General features: G+C 52.6%; 1 protein-coding gene across 2 annotated transcripts in view; it reads right to left on the bottom strand.

The window, feature by feature from the left end:
• Nucleotides 1-19,105, bottom strand: part of kidins220a (kinase D-interacting substrate 220a) — a 48,906-nt gene that overhangs the window by 10,194 nt on the left and 19,607 nt on the right. For both annotated transcript variants that reach the window (XM_056590344.1, XM_056590345.1), the window contains exons 23-25: nucleotides 18,364-18,526; nucleotides 3,830-4,008; nucleotides 532-740 (exon numbers count right to left, since the gene is read on the bottom strand). In XM_056590344.1, coding sequence (XP_056446319.1) covers nucleotides 532-740; nucleotides 3,830-4,008; nucleotides 18,364-18,526 — 551 coding nt within the window. The remainder of the gene's footprint in view (nucleotides 1-531; nucleotides 741-3,829; nucleotides 4,009-18,363; nucleotides 18,527-19,105) is intronic.

Here is a 19,105-nt window from a genome sequence, read left to right as displayed (position 1 = left end):
TAAAAACACAACACAATGGAAATCATACCAGGGGAGACCTCACACACACACACACACACACACACACACACACACACACACACACACACACACACACACACACGCACGCACGCACGCACGCACGCACGCAGGCACACACACACACACACACACACACACACACACACACACACACACACACACACACACACACACACACACACACACACACACACACACACACACACACACTTCAATGGCTACCAGGAGAGTGGAGGAGGGGGTGGGTGTGGGGATCAGGGAGGGTGGAGCAGGCAGCTAGCAAGTGTCCAGTGCTTCTACTGTGAGTCTGAACCCCAGTCTGCCAGCGTCAGACGGCCAGAGGACAAGAGGGTCCCCTTAAACCATCATCCTCTGGTCCTGACCGGGGTCCTCTGTCAGGAGGGGAACCAAACGGTCTGTAGGAGAACCTGAGTGGCTCAGGGGGGCTAGGGACGTGTCTAAGGGACCCGGGGGGGGGGGGGGGGGCAGGGGCCTGGTCAGTGCTCTTACCCGGTTGTAGAAGGGGTGCTGCGGCCCAGTCATGCCGCTGAAGTAGGAGCTGTGAGGCTGGGGGGCCGGGGGCACCGGGAAGGAGCCGGTTGGGGAGCAGGCGGCGGGGGGCGGGCCGTACCCGTGGGGGGCCGCGCGGGGCGGGGCCTCCTGCAGGGTGGGGTAGGGCACCGCGCTCATGTGGAGCTGCTCTCGGGCCGCGCGCACGTCTGGAGACAGGAGGAGACCGGTCGTTCATCATCATCATCATCATCATCATCAGCAGCGTCATCATTGTCATCGTGATGATGATCATCATGCTAATACATGATGAAGGTCTTTCACTCTGATGGATTCTTTACAGGAGAAGGTCTCGGGTTAGAATCCTTCCCATGGGCAAGGCAGTGTTCACGCTATACAGCTAAACACTTAATTTTGGACTGAACTCTAATTTATCATCCAGAGAGAGAGAGGGAGAGGGAGAGGGGGGCGGGAGAGAGGGAGAGGGAGAGAGAGAGAGGGAGGAGAGAAAGAGAGGGAGAGGGAGAGAGAGAGGGAGAGGGACCATGTCAAGGAAACCGATGTGTTTCAGATGGAGATCACATGTTGGCTTTGACTCTGAAGAGCCTTTAGATCGGCCCACTCAGCAGGGCTTTAGCCTGACTCCATCCTCTCAGACGAGGGCACAGGGGAGGATCTGGGAGGTTTCACCACGCTGTAGCGAACAAAACAGACACGTTGTCATCCAGAATAAAAGAGCATTCTCATCCCGATTGCAAACGGAGGAAAAAGTGGGTTTTCTTATCAATGAGATCCACTGGTGATACGTCCTCCTACTTTGATTGCTGCTAAGTAACTTTAAACGCCACCAGGAGATGTGCCAAGTCTGCCTTCTACAAATAACATGGCAGCAGAGAGCTTTGGCACTGGATGCATTGCTGAATTTGTCAACAAAAAAAAGGACAACTCTGTAAAAACAACATGTATTAAGTGACTAATAAATCCTGTTTAACCTGGTGGTTTTGTGGGAGCCAAACGAGCACTGAGTGGGAGGGAAGCACTCTACATTACACTTAGATATCACAGAGTGAACCACTCTGCATTACACTTAGATATCACAGAGTGAACCACTCTGCATTACACTTAGATATCACAGAGTGAACCACACTGCATTACACTTAGATATCACAGAGTGAAACACTCTGCATTACACTTAGATATCACAGAGTGAACCACTCTACATTACACTTAGATATCACAGAGTGAAACACACTGCATTACACTTAGATATCACAGAGTGAACCACTCTGCATTACACTTAGATATCACAGAGTGAAACACACTGCATTACACTTAGATATCACAGAGTGAAACACACTGCATTACACTTAGATATCACAGAGTGAACCACTCTACATTACACTTAGATATCACAGAGTGGACCCCTCTGCATCACACTTAGATATCACAGAGTGAACCACTCTGCATCACACTTAGATATCACAGAGTGAACCACTCTGCATCACACTTAGATATCACAGAGTGAACCACTCTACATTACACTTAGATATCACAGAGTGAACCACTCTGCATTACACTTAGATATCACAGAGTGAACCGCTCTACATTACACTTAGATATCACAGAGTGAACCGCTCTGCATTACACTTAGATATCACAGAGTGAACCGCTCTGCATTACACTTAGATATCACAGAGTGAACCACTCTACATTACACTTAGATATCACAGAGTGAAACACACTGCATTACACTTAGATATCACAGAGTGAAACACACTGCATTACACTTAGATATCACAGAGTGAAACACACTGCATTACACTTAGATATCACAGAGTGAACCACTCTGCATTACACTTAGATATCACAGAGTGGACCACTCTGCATTACACTTAGATATCACAGAGTGGACCCCTCTGCATCACACTTAGATATCACAGAGTGAACCACTCTGCATTACACTTAGATATCACAGAGTGAACCACTCGGCATTACACTTAGATATCACAGAGTGAAACACACTGCATTACACTTAGATATCACAGAGTGAACCACTCTGCATCACACTTAGATATCACAGAGTGAACCACTCTGCATCACACTTAGATATCACAGAGTGAACCACTCTGCATCACACTTAGATATCACAGAGTGAACCACTCTGCATCACACTTAGATATCACAGAGTGAACCACTCTGCATCACACTTAGATATCACAGAGTGAAACACACTGCATCACACTTAGATATCACAGAGTGAACCACTCTGCATTACACTTAGATATCACAGAGTGAACCACTCTGCATTACACTTAGATATCACAGAGTGAAACACACTGCATTACACTTAGATATCACAGAGTGAACCACTCTGCATTACACTTAGATATCACAGAGTGAACCACTCTGCATTACACTTAGATATCACAGAGTGAACCACTCTGCATCACACTTAGATATCACAGAGTGGACCCCTCTGCATCACACTTAGATATCACAGAGTGGACCCCTCTGCATTACACTTAGATATCACAGAGTGAAAACTGGGGGCCCCTGAGTGGGAGGCCAGGCTGGGGAGGGGGGACAGGGGAGGGCGTGTGGGCCTTCCAGTCATTACATCACGGCGTGGGACAGAACGACTTCAATGCCAAAGCACAGGTCACCTTCCTCCTCCCCGGACACACACAGGATCGAGCCAGCCCAGCATTTACTATTGACTGACTGGACGTCTCTGTCGACGGAGAGACCTCGGCCGGCCCGTCCGCAGTGACTCAACCCCGGGCCGACACCACAGACGTCCGTGTCCGCGGTGTCTCTGTTGGTTCGTAAGGCCATGATGCAGCAACATAACACCACACGTCATTGGCACTCCCAGGGACGGAGGACAGACCGGGACACACACACACACACACACACACACACACACACACACACACACACACACACACACACACACACACACACACACACACACACACACACACACACACACACACACACAAACACGGCGGTGCCAACGGTGACAGGGGACAACCGGTCCCTTGGGAAGAGTCAGAAGTAGCGATGAATGGCTGAATGGCTAATGAGTGGCTGAGTGTGTGTGATGGTCTACTGTAAGTACTGTCCTCAGCGGGGCAGGACAGCCGCGTCTCGTTTGGTGGGTGTTTCCACCTGACGGTGGGCCGGAGCAGGTACTGTGGTTCAATAGCGGCCCTACCTCCACCTGGGAACTCCACCTGTGTCCCCCACCCGGACTACAGCGTGGGCGGTACACCAGCCTGACTGAGGGGCTACAGACCTGCGATGATCTCCCTCAGCTTGGGGTCCAGGTTGACGGTGCAGGGCAGGAAGGTGTCCACGTCGCGGGCGGTGAGCACGGGCGTGCGCGAGGAGAGGAACACCTCGAAGCTGCGGCTGTCCCCGTCGATCTCCAGCAGTGGCTCCACGTCCTTGGTGGTGGGGATGTTCTTGGAGATCCTGGGGAGACGGAGACGGAGGCTTCATGTGAGTTGCAGGAGAAGAATTTAGGAGTATTCAGACACAATCAATTGTAATCTTGTTTGTGTTCGCAGTGCAAACTCTTAACGAGGACGATAACACGGAACAAGATGAAAATCTGTTCCAAAAGAACCAGGAACGTTTTTCTGATAGAAGGCACCTCAGTTGTTGAAGATAACATTAAACCCTATATTGTGGCTGTGGCCAAGGCAAGCTCCAGGTTTCCTGTGTCATCGTTAATTCAAAGAGAGGTATTTAAGAGGAGGATTTCCACTGAAATAAGTTGAAGGAAATTATCTACTTTAATTTATGCATGATGAAAAAGGTCCAACGGGGAAGATGATGTTTGCTAGTGCAGACGATTCAACAGAGTGGAATACGTTGGGAGTGGCGCTAGTGGACCGGTCATGAGGAACACAGCACCAACAGATCAACAGACAGACGGCTCCACAGACCGCGTCACCAACCGCTCAGTGTTTCTACCGCACTGCTCCAACTAAAAACTAACAAAACATAAATGAGCCGCATCAACACAAATCAGTGGGAGCAGTTTGCCTTGGCTTTAAGGGAAACCAAATAGAACTGTGCATAACGGCCCGAATGCTGACAAAATACACCAAGTTAAACAAAACATGTCATGACAAATTTGTTGCGATGGGCGTAAAATAACACCACCCTCAGCAGAACATTAGTGAGATGGGCGGGGAGGGGGGCGGGGGGGGGGGCGGTGGATGGCAGCGATACAGCACACAACGGCCACCATTAGGCTGCTCATCATAAGTAAGGGGAGATAAGTCGATTTGGGGGGTGGGGGGGGAGATGGTTCAGGGGCGGGGGGTTTGGAGGGCAGATAGAGTGGGAGGGAGGATGCTATCTTTGCTGTGCAGAGGAGGAAATCTGAGAAGATGCCAATCAGCGCAATTTAGCAGGCCTCTCCGACGGAAGCCGCGCGCGACGCTCTGTCACAGTTAGCGCACCGCCCTCGTTATCGCCCCGCCGAGCAAACAGCCGCCGTGCCGATAGCTCCATCTCTGCATGATTTACCGTTTCCTGTGTCAATAGCCAGCGTTGCAGAGGAAACGCCGCCATGTGCGATCCGGCACTCGCTTCCTTGGGTTGACAGATACATAACAATAAAGGGGCGTTGGCGCTGTGAACGTGATTTAGAGCTTTACATAACAACAACAACAACAACAACAACACAACAACAACAACAACCACACACGAGGCCCAGATACTTATGGACGTTTGGGTGTTACGCACGCAGAGCTCCACTGACACCGGGAGCTGTGAGCCCACATGCCTGCCCACGCCTCAGCAGCAAGGTCAAGTAACAAGGTCAGCCAACACCGTAACGTACCCAGGGGCCAGCGGGGCGCGTGCGGGCAGACGGATGAGGCCCGTCTACCTGCTAATGGCCCGGCGACAATCAGTCCATCTAGTTAATCCGATCAGTCCTACTGAAAGAGATCGTGCTCGGGACGTCATTGACGCCAGCCGTCCATCACCGGCCCAGCATGCCCTTATCAGATGAGCGGAGCAGCGAGCAGCCATGTTGACTCGATTGCCGCTCTCCTCATCTGTCCTTCCTGAGCCCCCCCCCCCCCACCCCCCCACTCCACCGGCCCCTGGCCCACCATCTCCCACCACCACCAGCCCGGCCCTGCTGACCCCCACCCCACCCCATCCTCTCCTACTTCTCATCGTCCTCTGATACGCAGCGGGAGAAGGGGGGCATGCCCCCCCCCCCCCCCGTGCTCCGATCTGTTACAGCATGTGACCAGAGACCCAGCCTGTCCTGTGGCCTGATTGGTTGATTGGGGCCCAGCAGTGAAGTAACACGCTAAAGCTTTCCAGGGGAGGTCAGCATCTGTCTGGGAATAAGCCCTGTGTCCTGTTCACTGGGAATCCTAAGTAGCTCACTTAATTTAGCTTAGCAGCTGAAGAAGGGCCACTCTATAATGTTGGCTATTCCGAAACGATACAGTGTACAACGAGGACACAGAGCCGAAAGAGGAAACTAGAGGAGATGAAAAGTCGAGTGTACACTGGACCGGTTCAGAAGAGGAAAGCTAAGCCATGGGATTCCTACGTGCTCTATCGTTCAGTAGGTGAAGGAGCCGTTGAGCACCAGAGACATCAGACTCAGTCACTCGTTCAATGGCCGTCGACTGACAAGCTTGGGGCCTGGTGGCGGCAGCGGGGATGAGTGACAGGGCCCCTGGGGGAGGGGGGGGGGGGGGGGGGGGGGGAGGGGCGGGCCCTCCATCGCCTCACAGCACCATTGTTTGTTTCCATGTCATGTGACTGGGGTGCATCGTGTCATCATCCCGCCAGCGGCTGCAGGTGGATCTGTGTCATCCACCCACTCACAGAGGGCGCGGCGGCCGGGCGGGTAGAGGGGGGGGGGGGGGGAGGGAGCGGAGGGGGAAGAGAGGGAGGATGGGAGGGCGCCGGGCGAGCAGAGGACAGCGGGCCACAGCTGTGCTCCAGCGGACAAAGCCTCCACTCACTGACTTTCTGTGTGTGAGAACCTTTAAGCAGAAGGTCGCACAGAAGGTCACCCAGTTGGCACACTGATGACCCCGGGCCCATGTGACCTTCGTCACTCGTGGGGGGGGGGGGGGGCAGGACGAGACAGATGTCACAAACACAAACATGTACAGGCGGGCACGCTGGTGTGTGTGCACCAAGGCATCAATCTCTTTTGTGGTGGACCTTTTACATGCTGTGGATGTGTGTGTATGTGTGTGTGTCCGCCTGCCCCCCTGTAGGGCATCAAAGGCATCGATGCTCTCTTCACATTTAAGGAGAATCCGTCAGGATCAACGGTCCAGTGGTGAACTGAAAACTTTGAGGGGGAATCATACAGCGGCTATGCTCGGGTTTGTGTGTGTGTGTGTGTGTGTGTGTGTGTGTGTGTGTGTGTGTGTGTGTGTGTGTGTGTGTGTGTGTGTGTGTGTGTGTGTGTGTGTGTGTGTGTGTGTGTGTGTGTGTGTGTGTGTGTGTGTGTGTGTGAGTTCCTTTCCCATGAACTGTATTAACCCGTCTGCGGACTGAGAGAGGCTTGTGATTCTGCCTCCACCTCCAGCTGCTCAATGCTGTTTATTTGTGGGTCTGTGAACACGGACTAACAGGAGCCAATGACTCACAACCACACACACACACACACACACACACACACACACACACACACACACACACACACACACACACACACACACACACACACACACACACACACACACACACACACACACACACACACACACACACTTCCGTCTTCTGTGGAACTAAAATATCCAATGAATTTACGAGGATTCTTCTCCATTTATGAGACAATAATTAATCACTGGCTTCGAGATAAGCGAGCGAAAACAACCCAGAAAACCTTTAAAAATTCTTTAACCGTAGAACATGTTTTGAAATGTTTTGGCTAGGAACATCTGGTTTCAGCTAAGCTTTCCCTTTGGATAGAGGGTACCTCAGTAATTGGTGAAGTTAACATTAAACCCTACATTGTGGCTGAGGCCAAAGCCAAGGGAAACTCTGCATGCTACATCGCAGTTCCCAATGTCATTGTTGAAAACAACCCAAATTAACAAACAAATGATTGATTATGAACGCTGATGTGCCGCATCCATCACTGAGCTCCCCCCGGGCTTACTGACCGAGAGGCAGTGACTATCACTCGCACTGACCCGGTCCGCAACCGGCATTCTCCACTGACCTAGTTAGGCTCCCCATGCTCCTGTCAATCAGAGCGGGCTAGCCCCGCCCCCTACCAGCCTCCAGATAGGATGAGGAAGATGGCGGAAGACAGAGAGAAGAAAAGGAGGAACGTGACTCATTGAGGGAGGTGACCCAGAATGAAATGAAGAAATGAGAGAAGAATGAAGGGACAGAAAAAAAGGAGGAAAGTCCCTCAGAGGCCTGGGAGTGATGGGGGTGTGAGGGTAAGCGCTGCCCATTAGAACACACTGGCAGTGTTCACCACACGGCTCACACCCTTTGATGAGACCACTTACAGTCAATTGATGTTGACTAGTTGTTCAAGTCATCAAACAAATGATATCTGTCATTCTCCTTCCTCCCAGGACACGGTGACTGAGACCCCAGAACAAAGCTTCCTTATCAGGGATCTCTCGTCGTCCGACAAGATGGATGCCCCCCGTTTGAGTGCAGAGGAAGCTGTCATGCTGCCTTTAAACAGGCTGATGAGATACACTCGTCCCTGCAGCGGCTCGCACACAAAGGGCCCATTGACGGGGCCCCGGGCCCGGCAGCGGTAAGAGTGCTGAGGGCCGGCCGTCGTCCGTGCGGCGGGCCCCTTGAGGGCCTCTCGGCTTATGCAAATGCTAATAGGTCTCTGCGCGTCTTCTGAGGGACCCGGCCTTTCTTCTGCTGCCCTCAGCCTGGCAGGCACTGGGGCCGAGGGGCGGGGCCAGAGAGAGTCCAGACACCTCCCTCTCACCCTCACCCTCCCTCTCACCCTCACCCTCCCTCTCACCCTTATCCTCCCTCTCACCCTCACCCTCTCCGTTGCCTGCCTCCCCCGCCAAATCAGTGGGCTGACTCTGCCAAGTCCTGACGCCACCATAGACGCTAAAGCCCGGCCGCACGCAGCGGAATCTCTCCCTGACAAACGTCCCATAAAAGGCCCGGACACACGCGCCTCGCACACAGCGGTGGGGTCTTTGTCTCCAGAATCCGATTAGGACGGTCGGAGGCACAGCGCTGCGCCGGGTGATCTTCTAGATGCGGGGCTCGTGCTGGCACGCGTCTCCCCCCCCCCCCCCCCCCCCCCCCACCCCCCACAGAGCTCTGATCGGGCTGGGCCACTGACAGGCCAACACGCTGGCGTCAGCAATGGGATGGGGGGGCTATTGTTGCATGAGAGGATGCCAGCACCACCCCCCCCCCCCCCCAACCCCCACCCCAGAGGCGGAGAAGGGGAGCGCAAATGTGGTTTCACTTTGGCCGACGCCATGTTCTCTGTACGCTCTAAACCCCAGACATATTTCATTGATTTGAATCAAATGCTGCAAGAAATGTTCTTCCCTCCTTTCTCCCCCCGCCCTCCTCCCTTTCCCCCCTCCCCCACTCTCACCCGATCCGTCTTTGTCTCTCGCTGCCTTCCCCCCCTCTCTCTCCCCCCCTCAGCTTTGCTGGACTTCGGGGCAGTACCAACCAATGAGAGAAATGTACGGCGGTGGCGTCTGCTTTCCATATACATCTGCGGCCGTTAAGTCTGCGTAATTGCGCGCTGCTATGTTTGAGCCGGACCTCTGAGTCCCCGCGCCAACCACAGAGACGAGCCGGGCTAATGGGAAACACACCAGGCTGATAAAACTCCCCGGCAGCCCCGGCGTGATTGGCCCGTCAGGCGCGGGCCCCGGCCTGCTTGCTCCAAAACCTTGATTAAACTCATGTGCCGTGTGTGTGTGTGCGCACACACACACAAAAACAACACAAGAACTCAGCCACTCCGTTCCAGACCCCGAAAACCTGAGCTGAACCCTCGGTTCAGAACAGCCCCCGGCCCCGTTCAGGGAAAGTATGACCAGGCTGCAAACCTCAAGCCGTCTGATTTATGAACAGGGAGGGATGCTGTGAGGGTCCTGAACCAGGAGGATCCAACGGTGAAGTCTAGGGGCCGGAGGGGGGCTATGTGAGGGGCTAATCACAAACGGAGAGAGGCGTTCTGACACTAATTGAGCCATGGAGGAGCTGTGGTGGGCTAATGGCGGTGAGGGCCAGTTAATATCATATCATCTCATGGCGTGGAGGAGGAGGAAGAGGAGGAGGAGAGCAGGAAACGGATCTGCTTTATGTACGCTATGTGTCTGGGATGGATTATCTAACTCCAAGGAGAAGTGGCGATGAGCCTCATCGTTACAAGCCAAGCAAAGCCCTCTGCGTGACCAGGGAGCAGACCTCAACAAGTACGCCCTCATCGGAGTCATAGCATAACAGACAGGACAGGCTGACCTTTAGAAAGATGAATTGAGGTTATATAATATCTTAAACATGAGATCCACTGAGGGAGGGAGCGGGGAGGGGGAGTTTATTCCAAAACGTGGGTCCATTTTTGGATGCCGCCTTTATTTCATTCCTCAATGTCCTGAATACTCGGCCAGGGGGGGGGGAATCTTGGTAGGCGCCTGCGATTAAGGGAACCTTTTCAGCGATGAAACCGCATCATTCCAGACAACTTAGCAGGAAAATCTGATAGCTGAAATCCTTAAGCTGTACACCGACTGGCCGCACGGCCGTGCCCAGAATGAAAAGCTTCTTTAAAACAGAGATACCCGTGCTCTTTCTCACGGCCTGGAGACACAGCGTAGGCTCAAACACACACACGCACACACGCACACACACACACTTTTGTATGACTTCCAATGACCAATGGCCTGGTACGACATTAAAACAGTATGCAGACACTGCAAACAAAGACGGAAATGGTTCCGCAGCCACTATTAACATAATGTTTATCTTAGCAGTTAATCAAGTTTCAGTTTCTCTGTACAGTTTCTCTGAGTGGGTGATCAAATAAATGCCTAAACTGAACTTAACTGCCATATGATAAAAATAAACCAACAACAAAACAGACCCGGATAAATCTTTAGTGAGAACAGTGTGTGAAATGTGATAAACATCTGAAGACAAACACACAAACCGAAACACACACACACACACACACACACACACACACACACACACACACACACACACACACACACACACACACACACACACACACACACACACACACACACACACACACTCCAACGAAACACACACATACACACACACACACACACACAGAAACACACACACACACCCACAGGTCGATAAACAAAACCACAACTGTCAGAACGTGTTAATTCACCAGGCCACTGTATCTATAGGCACAAATGTGGGCCAACATGCTCTTTTTATGGACTACTAGTACACCAGCAGCATAGCTATCGTTACCACTGTCGTACTGGTTTAAAACAAATACTTTTGGTTTTCCCTGCGGCCCAAAAAGTGTACATTTCTGACTTTCTGACAGAATTCCGTGGTCCATCACCTTGGGACAGGTCCTTGTTTTTCATATTGAATCCATAAATGCTAGCGTGGTTATTCTAAATCCACATTAAAGGTGTTCATGTGATCGTGCCTCTCAGTCTAATCCTACCGGAGCTTAGCAACAGGAATGAAAAGGGCTTTAAGGATTTGCTTACAAAGAATGCTCTTGTCGAGTTCACTTGACAGAATAGGCGCACACAAACTTCAAATTGTTCAACTTGTAATACTAGTGTGTACATAACATCGAAATTGACACATTTTTGCAACAGCGTGGAGATGCAGGGTAGGCTCTGTCTCTCACACACACACACACACACACACACACACACACACACACACACACACACACACACACACACACACACACACACACACACACACACACACACACACACACACACACACACACACACGTGGTTTGTGACCAGTGCTCAGTGGGGGTTTGGTGATGGGAGGAGGGGGAGGCTGATTCACGCGTTAGTCACCAATGTCATGCAAACACCTGAGGGCTTGAGGATCAACAACGTAGGCCTCGAGCAAACACATGCACCCACACACACCCAAACAGCTCAGCAAATTAACAAACACACACACCTAGGACGCCACCCTAAATACACACAGACAGCGGTCACAACAGCAGCACCAGATTACTGGCTTCCCTCTGAAAACACAAACAGCATAACAGCCAAGGGGCCTGACAGGGCAGTGTGTGAGCATTATAGGGGTGTGTGTGTTGGTGTGTATGTATGTATGTATGTATATAGGTGTGTGTGTAGATAGGGGTGCGCGCGTGCGTGCGTGCGTGCGTGTGTGCGTGCGTGCGTGCGTGCGTGCGTGCGTGTTCCGAGCAGCTCCCCTGCCCCGGGGGCCTGCAGCCACACCTGAGACAAGCAAGCCCCCCTGACGCCCCCCCCCCCCCCCCCCCCCGGGTTTCACCCAGCAGGTGAGAGCACCCACATGATGCTGCCCATCCCCCCCCTGGCCTCCACCACATACACACTCTGCCTGGAATCCACCAATCAGAGATCCCACTCCAACCCCAACCTCCTCCACCTCCTCCGTCCTGTCCCCTCCCTCCCTCCACCCCCGCCTGGGCTCCACTGCCCTCAGCGCTGCTCAGGGTCCGCTGTCCCTCCGTCAACACATGACCACCAGCATCTGGGTGGGGGCCAGTGACCCAGTGTGTGTAGGCTAAATAAAGAAGGTGTCTCCCCCGGTGAGGTGGGGGAGGAGGGGGGCATGTTTGCCTCTTCGCCGCCTTTGTTTATTTGATTTGATTGTCTTTAAACAAATTCAGGGGTGCTTTAGGGCGGCTCTGAGAGTTAGTTTTTATTCTGTTGAGATCCGTCTCTCGGGGTCCTGCTGCTGGACAGGGCAGCAGAGACAGAGACAGACAGACAGACAGACATGAGGACCAAGCTATAGAGACAGACAGACAGACATGAGGACCAGGCTATAGAAGCAGACAGACAGACAGACAGACATGAGGACAAGGCTGTAGAGACAGACAGACAGACAGACATGAGGACCAGGCTATAGAGACAGACAGACAGACATGAGGACAAGGCTGCAGAGACTGACAGACAGACATTAGGAGGACCAGGAGTGTTCCACAGTTCATCTGGTGCGAGGCTGGAGACCGTGTATACACCTGAACAACAGCCAGAGGAATAAGAGCGAAGTCTTCTCCCAAGAAGGCAGATGAAGTTCAGAAGTATTGATCCGATGAGAACAAATGGATTCTGCCAGTTTTTTGAGAAACTCAAGAGCTTCTCTTTAAGAGCTGCCTGCGCTTTTATTCCAGCGCTTTTATTATTACACGTTATTGCGACCAAATTACAATAATTGTGCCGATTAAAGGAGTGGTGAATGACGAGGGTGTCATCTTAATGTTTTAGTGCTCGGGACAGGAGTCTCTCTAATTAAGGCTGCACGGAAGCCTTGCGCGCACACACACACACACACACACACACACACACACACACACACACACACACACACACACACACACACACACACACACACACACACACACACACACACACACACACACACACACTCATTACTGGGTGTGTGTGTGCGTATGGAGGGTGGGGTCCGAGAAGCGGCTGGCTCTAACAGAGGGGCGGGTCTGCAGAGGAAGAACAGGATGCGAGAAGGAAGCGGGGGGAAAAAAGAAGAAGAAGAAGAATGTAATTATTGGTGCAAAAAATAAGAAGTCCAGAAATAAGTCAGACTTCTAAGAACCTACATTAGCTCTCTTACGCTAGGTTTCCTGTGTGTTTGTGTGCGTGTGTGTGTGCGTGTGTGTACCAAGCTAAGCACCGCTTGCATCCTAGTATCTGATTAATTATACCGGTTCCCAGAGGACCCAGGGCATATGCTCCTACACTGTTGTCACAGCTCCGTGTGTGCGGGGGTGTGAGGAAAGCAGGTTTGGTGTGTAGAAATTGTGACAGGTTTCCTGTGTTTACTTAAGTTTGTATACACATGTTGCATTGAGCGTATATGTCATGCAAATGTATGTGTACACAAGTGTGTGTGTTCTCAGTCTGTTGTGTGTGTGTGTGCATACATTCTTGTGTGTGTGTGTGTGTCTGTGTGTGCGTGTGAGTGCATGTTAGTGAAGAGAACATATTCAGGGACCACGCCAGGAAAGAGTACTGTGTGCAGCGGGGGCGGCCTGGCAGAGACAGGGCACCAGATGTCAGAGCTGGTTCAGACCCGGATCCTGGATCCAGGCTCTGGTCCCATGACCTGGACCCAGGGCCAGGACTCAGGGACCCAGGGCCGAAGGACCCCGACCCAGAACTCAGGACCTGGACTCAGGGCCCAGGACTCAGGGACCCAGGGACGAAGGACCCAGACCCAGAACTCAGGACCTGGACTCAGGGCCCAGGACTCAGGGCCCAGGACTCAGGGCCCAGGACTCAGGGCCCAGGACTCAGGGACTCAGGGACCCAGGGACGAAGGACCCAGACTCAGAACTCAGGACCTGGACTCAGGGCCCAGGACTCAGGGACCCAGGGACGAAGGACCCAGACCCAGAACTCAGGACCTGGACTCTGGGCCCAGAAACGACCCGGTGTGTGTGTATGCATGGTCGATGCTTGTCCGTGCGTGTGAGGTTGCTAAATTCAAGAAAACTCTTCTTCAGGTCACAAACTTTCTTGGTTAAAGAACAAAATTGCAGATTTGTAAAAAAAAAAAAAAGGAACCAAGCAAAGGCATTCTCCATCAGATTAGTCTGGAGGCTGGAGCAGCGTCCCGATAGAGGACTTAGCGCTCCGTGTTTTCTCCTCTGGTCCGTCCTGCTACTGAACTTCACACACAGCGAGCCACTGCCAGGCAGAGCCGCTGAAAACAGCTTTTAGCCATTTTGACCGCGCACTGTGAGAAATGCTGAAGAACACGATAAGAGCGTGTCTGAGGAGGCGGTATTTCCCCTGCTTGTGAAAGAGGAAGGCCCCCAGCCTCATGCCAGCCGGCGCTGAAAAGAGGGCCTCCTGCCTCTTTAAATCTAAACCGCCGCCCCCACCGTTCTTACTAACCTCATTACACCAGCGTGTGTGATGCGTGTCTGGGGACGTACTCTGTTAAAGTGTTTTCGTATTTATTTTTAAACGCGAGCGGCGTGTTTCTGAAGAACGCGGCGATCCCCCTCGTCAGCTGTATAATCGATTCACACGACAACAGCAGAGTCCGATCGGAGGTCCGCAGTTCGAACCCACCGAGGGGCGCCGGGCGAGGGTCCGCTGTGCTGCGGCGCACTGAGCGTCCTGCAGAGGAAGAGGAGCCGCCATGGCGTGACTGCGATGCGCTGCGACAGTTGACCTATTAGAGGGCTGACTCACCCCGCGTTCGCTCCACCACTAATACGTTCACTTAGCCATCAGCGCGTGGGGGGGGGGGGGGGGGGGGCAGTACCGCTCCTACAGGAGGGCACGCACAGCGGTGCGAGATACACACATCCGAACCGCACGTTCATACCTCACACACACACACACACACACACCCGTGCCATGCCACGTACATACATACAAGCATGCACACACACACACACACACACACACAAAAAACGTGTGAGCATTCACACACACACACAAGTGCAGACCACACACACACACACACACACACACACACACACACACACACACACACACACACACACACACACACACACACACACACACACACACACACACACACAAGCGTCAACACAGAGATACAAACACACAGCCTCAACTGCCTTTTGGTTTGCTGCTGATAACAGACAAACTCAATCAGGCTAGCCGGAGGCCGCAGCTCAGAATAACAGGCTGGCTCCGGCGTTCACATGGCCTCGTGGTGCGGGGGAATTTACGGATTAGTGCAGATTGTACTCAAGTTAGGTTTGAATAATCAAATAATAAGGTCGCTGAGCGTGGTTTCTCTTGGTTGAGCTGCATGGACAGTACACACTGTCTGACGTTGAGGGGGGGGGGACGTTGGGAGGAAGGAGAGGACTCTCTGGTTGGGAGGAAGGAGAGAGGAAGGAGAGGAGGGAGAGGAAGGAGAGGACTTTCTGGTTGGGAGGAAGGAGAGAGGAAGGAGAGGAGGGAGAGAAAGGAGAGGACTTTCTGGTTGGGAGGAAGGAGAGGACTCTCTGGGAGGAAGGAGAGGACTCTCTGGGAGGAAGGAGAGGACTCTCTGGGAGGAAGGAGAGGACTCTCTGGGAGGAAGGAGAGGACTCTGGTTGGGAGGAAGGAGAGGACTCTCTGGGAGGAAGGAGAGGACTCTCTGGTTGGGAGGAAGGAGAGGACTCTGGTTGGGAGGAAGGAGAGGACTCTCTGGTTGGGAGGAAGGAGAGGACTCTCTGGGAGGAAGGAGAGGACTCTCTGGTTGGGAGGAAGGAGAGGACTCTCTGGGAGGAAGGAGAGGACTCTCTGGTTGGGAGGAAGGAGAGGACTCTCTGGTTGGGAGGAAGGAGAGGACTGTCTGGGAGGGAGGAGAGGACTCTCTGGTTGGGAGGAAGGAGAGGACTCTCTGGGAGGGAGGAGAGGACTCTGGTTGGGAGGGAGGGGAGGACTCTGGTTGGGAGGAAGGAGAGGACTCTCTGGTGGGGAGGGTGGAGAGAGGAAGGAGTGGACTCTTTGTGAGGAAGGAGATGACTCTCTGGTTGGGAGGGGGCCAGAGAGAAGCTCAGCTCCAGCGAGTATCTCTCCAAGGAGGAGTAAGAGAAGAGAACGAGGAGCAAAACATTAGAACAAGAGACAAGGACTCTCAGATCACAGGAACACAAAAAAGAGGAAGAAGGGGGGATAGAAAGAGATGCGAGAGAGAAAGAGAGAGAGGGGGTGGGGGCTTATCTGCTGCAGATCAGCGCCAGAGATAAGGGCTACAGGCGAGGCGTCCCTGTTTAGCCCCGTTTGAGGCTTCCTGTCATCATCATTAGGGCCGGCCCTTAGATGGCTGCGGCAGAACCACTGCAGCCCTCTGCTCAGATAACCAGCGAGGGGGAGATAAGCCCGGGCAGGACCGTTGGTAACGAGCAGCGCTGCAGCCGCAGCGCGGCCTCACGTGAGGTCGACTGCAGCTCTGTGGTGGAGCCCGGCAGTGGACCACACTCCTCTGCATATGTTAGACCGTTAGCACGTTCTTCGTCTCTTTCAACCACACCGTTAGAACGTTGAAGTCCGGTGGAAAAACCCTAGCCGTAGACAACGTTTAAGATGGAGTCACGCTCGAACGAGAAAAGACATCCGATCCAGATAGTGATAAAGAGAGGGCGCGCGTCGACGTGCTCTCATGTGTTCACCGACGAGGCCCTGTGGCGCCGGCCGCTCCGCTCAAACCCTAAACGCTTGCGACAGCGTATAAACATCACTCTGGGACGCTATAGAAATAGCAAACCAGGCCAGGCGATGCCTGCGCATCACCACTGAGGCTCTAGCAGTTGGAGCAGCGGGCTAACCAGTCAGGGTGCGTCGCTGTTAGCATCACAGAGCGCTTGGGTGTGTGTTTGCTGTTTGCAACACAAGAGCGATTGGGTGTGTGTGTGTGTGTGTGTGTGTGTGTGTGTGTGTGTGTGTGTGTGTGTGTGTGTGTGTGTGTGTGTGTGTGTGTGTGTGTGTGTGTGTTTGCTGTTAGAATTACACAGAGCGATTGGGTGATTGCATATGTGTGTGTTTGCTGTTCGCATTACAGAAAGTGCTTGGAGGGTTGTGTGTGTGTGTATGTGTATATGTGTATATGTGTGTTTGTGTGTGTGAGCATCACGGGGAGCAATGGGGTGTGTGTTAGAGGAGAGGGGGGGTGCTTCTGACTCAGGCTGGCCGAGCGGCTGACAGTAAGCGCCTGTGACACTTCTCTGCCGCGGGAGTCCCAGGCGCTAGTGTATTGTGACAGAGTGCAACCTTTAAAGGCCAGCCACTGATGAACAACAGCTCCCAGATCAGACGACCGGCCTGCTACCGCCCTCCACTTCTCATGCATGGCAACCGCCGCAGAAACAAACACGCTGTCGTCTGATGCTCTTTATCCTCCTACCGGCCGTGTTCAGGCCTGACTCGGGGCCTGTGAAGCCTAACGTAAAGGCCCCATAAGTTGGAAGTGGCATTTAAAAAAAGGCTGCTTTGAATCACTCACTGATGGGTTTTATATACAAACGGGTGATTTGTACACAATCACCATTTATATTGCGTATTATGATCAATTACAAGACCTCTTAATCTATGGCCTTTTGTGGTTTGGCTCCATGAGCCCCTGGCAGTGACTGTAAGACCAGGGTTCCCTGTGCTGAGATATAGAGCTTATACTGCCATCTACTGACCATGTTTGATAGAAGCCGTTTTGAAGTGATAGAGACAGTGATGGGCGATGCCATAGAACCAGAATTAAAGCAATAATGCACACAAATATACAAAAGGATTGGTTTGGGCTAGAAAGGTAGATATTTCCTTGCTTGAGGGCAAGAGTATATCACAAGAAAGAATGAAATAATAAAAAAGAAAGAGATATATGTGCTTTGGTTGCTTAGTTTGTACATCTCCCTGAAAAGTCAAAGTAGGATGAGGAGAGTGAGTGAGTGGGTGGGTGAGTGAGTGAGTGAGTGAGTGAGTGAGTGAGTGAGTGAGTGAGTGAGTGAGTGAGTGAGTGAGTGAGTGAGTGAGTGAGTGAGTGAGTGAGTGAGTGAGTGAGTGAGTGAGTGAGTGAGTGAGTGAGTGAGTGAGTGAGTGAGTAAGTGAGTGAGGGAGTGAGTGTCTGTCTGTGTGTGTGTACCTCTCGTAGATGCTCTTCAGAGAGACCTGGTCCGAGACGCCGTCGGTCTCCTCTAGGAACAGGATGATCCAGGACGTCCTGTACGGCCACTCCTCCGTCAAGTTGATCCACGACGCCAGCCGGTCCCAGTTAAAGATGATCTGATTGGCTCTCAGCAGACGACCTACCAGGGACAGAGTAGGGGATTGGCTCTTGTGGGAACACCGATGGGCCAGGCCTCACGCTGCAGCTCTACACTCTAATGTGTTTGGGATGGATGCATGGATTCTACTAGTAGCGTTAATTAATTTGCTCTAATCACCTCCTATCTTGAATACTTACGAAGGGTTTGTGGAGTATTGTGTGTACTTTGGTGTAAAAACTTCGTAAACACAAATCAGACAATGTCTTCCGCCCCCTGGTGGCAGCGGCGATTACTGCGTCGGTAAGTCAGTGGCTTCATGTTGTCTGCTGCTGCCTGTGACAGCAGCACGGCCGGGGGGCGTTACCTGACGGCGAGCACGCTAGGCAATGGCCCCTAGCTACTGGTGAAGGTACCTGCCATTAACGACGAACCAAGACGTTTTAGAACACATGCTGTTGGAGCGAGTGCGAGTTCCTCTGTAAACTCCTGGACCTCGTCGCAATGAGAAACTTGCACAGAACGTTAAACAGAACGTTCAAGTAAAGAAGATTTACACTTCTCAAACGCGCGCGTTGTAGGGAGCAGCGTGCCACGTAAACGGTGACTGGCTTCCAGTAC

The sequence above is a fragment of the Gadus chalcogrammus genome, chromosome 5 (genome assembly GCF_026213295.1).
Source record: "Gadus chalcogrammus isolate NIFS_2021 chromosome 5, NIFS_Gcha_1.0, whole genome shotgun sequence".
In the NCBI taxonomy this organism is placed as follows: Eukaryota; Metazoa; Chordata; class Actinopteri; order Gadiformes; family Gadidae; genus Gadus; species Gadus chalcogrammus.
This window is presented reverse-complemented; position numbering and strand designations above follow the sequence as displayed.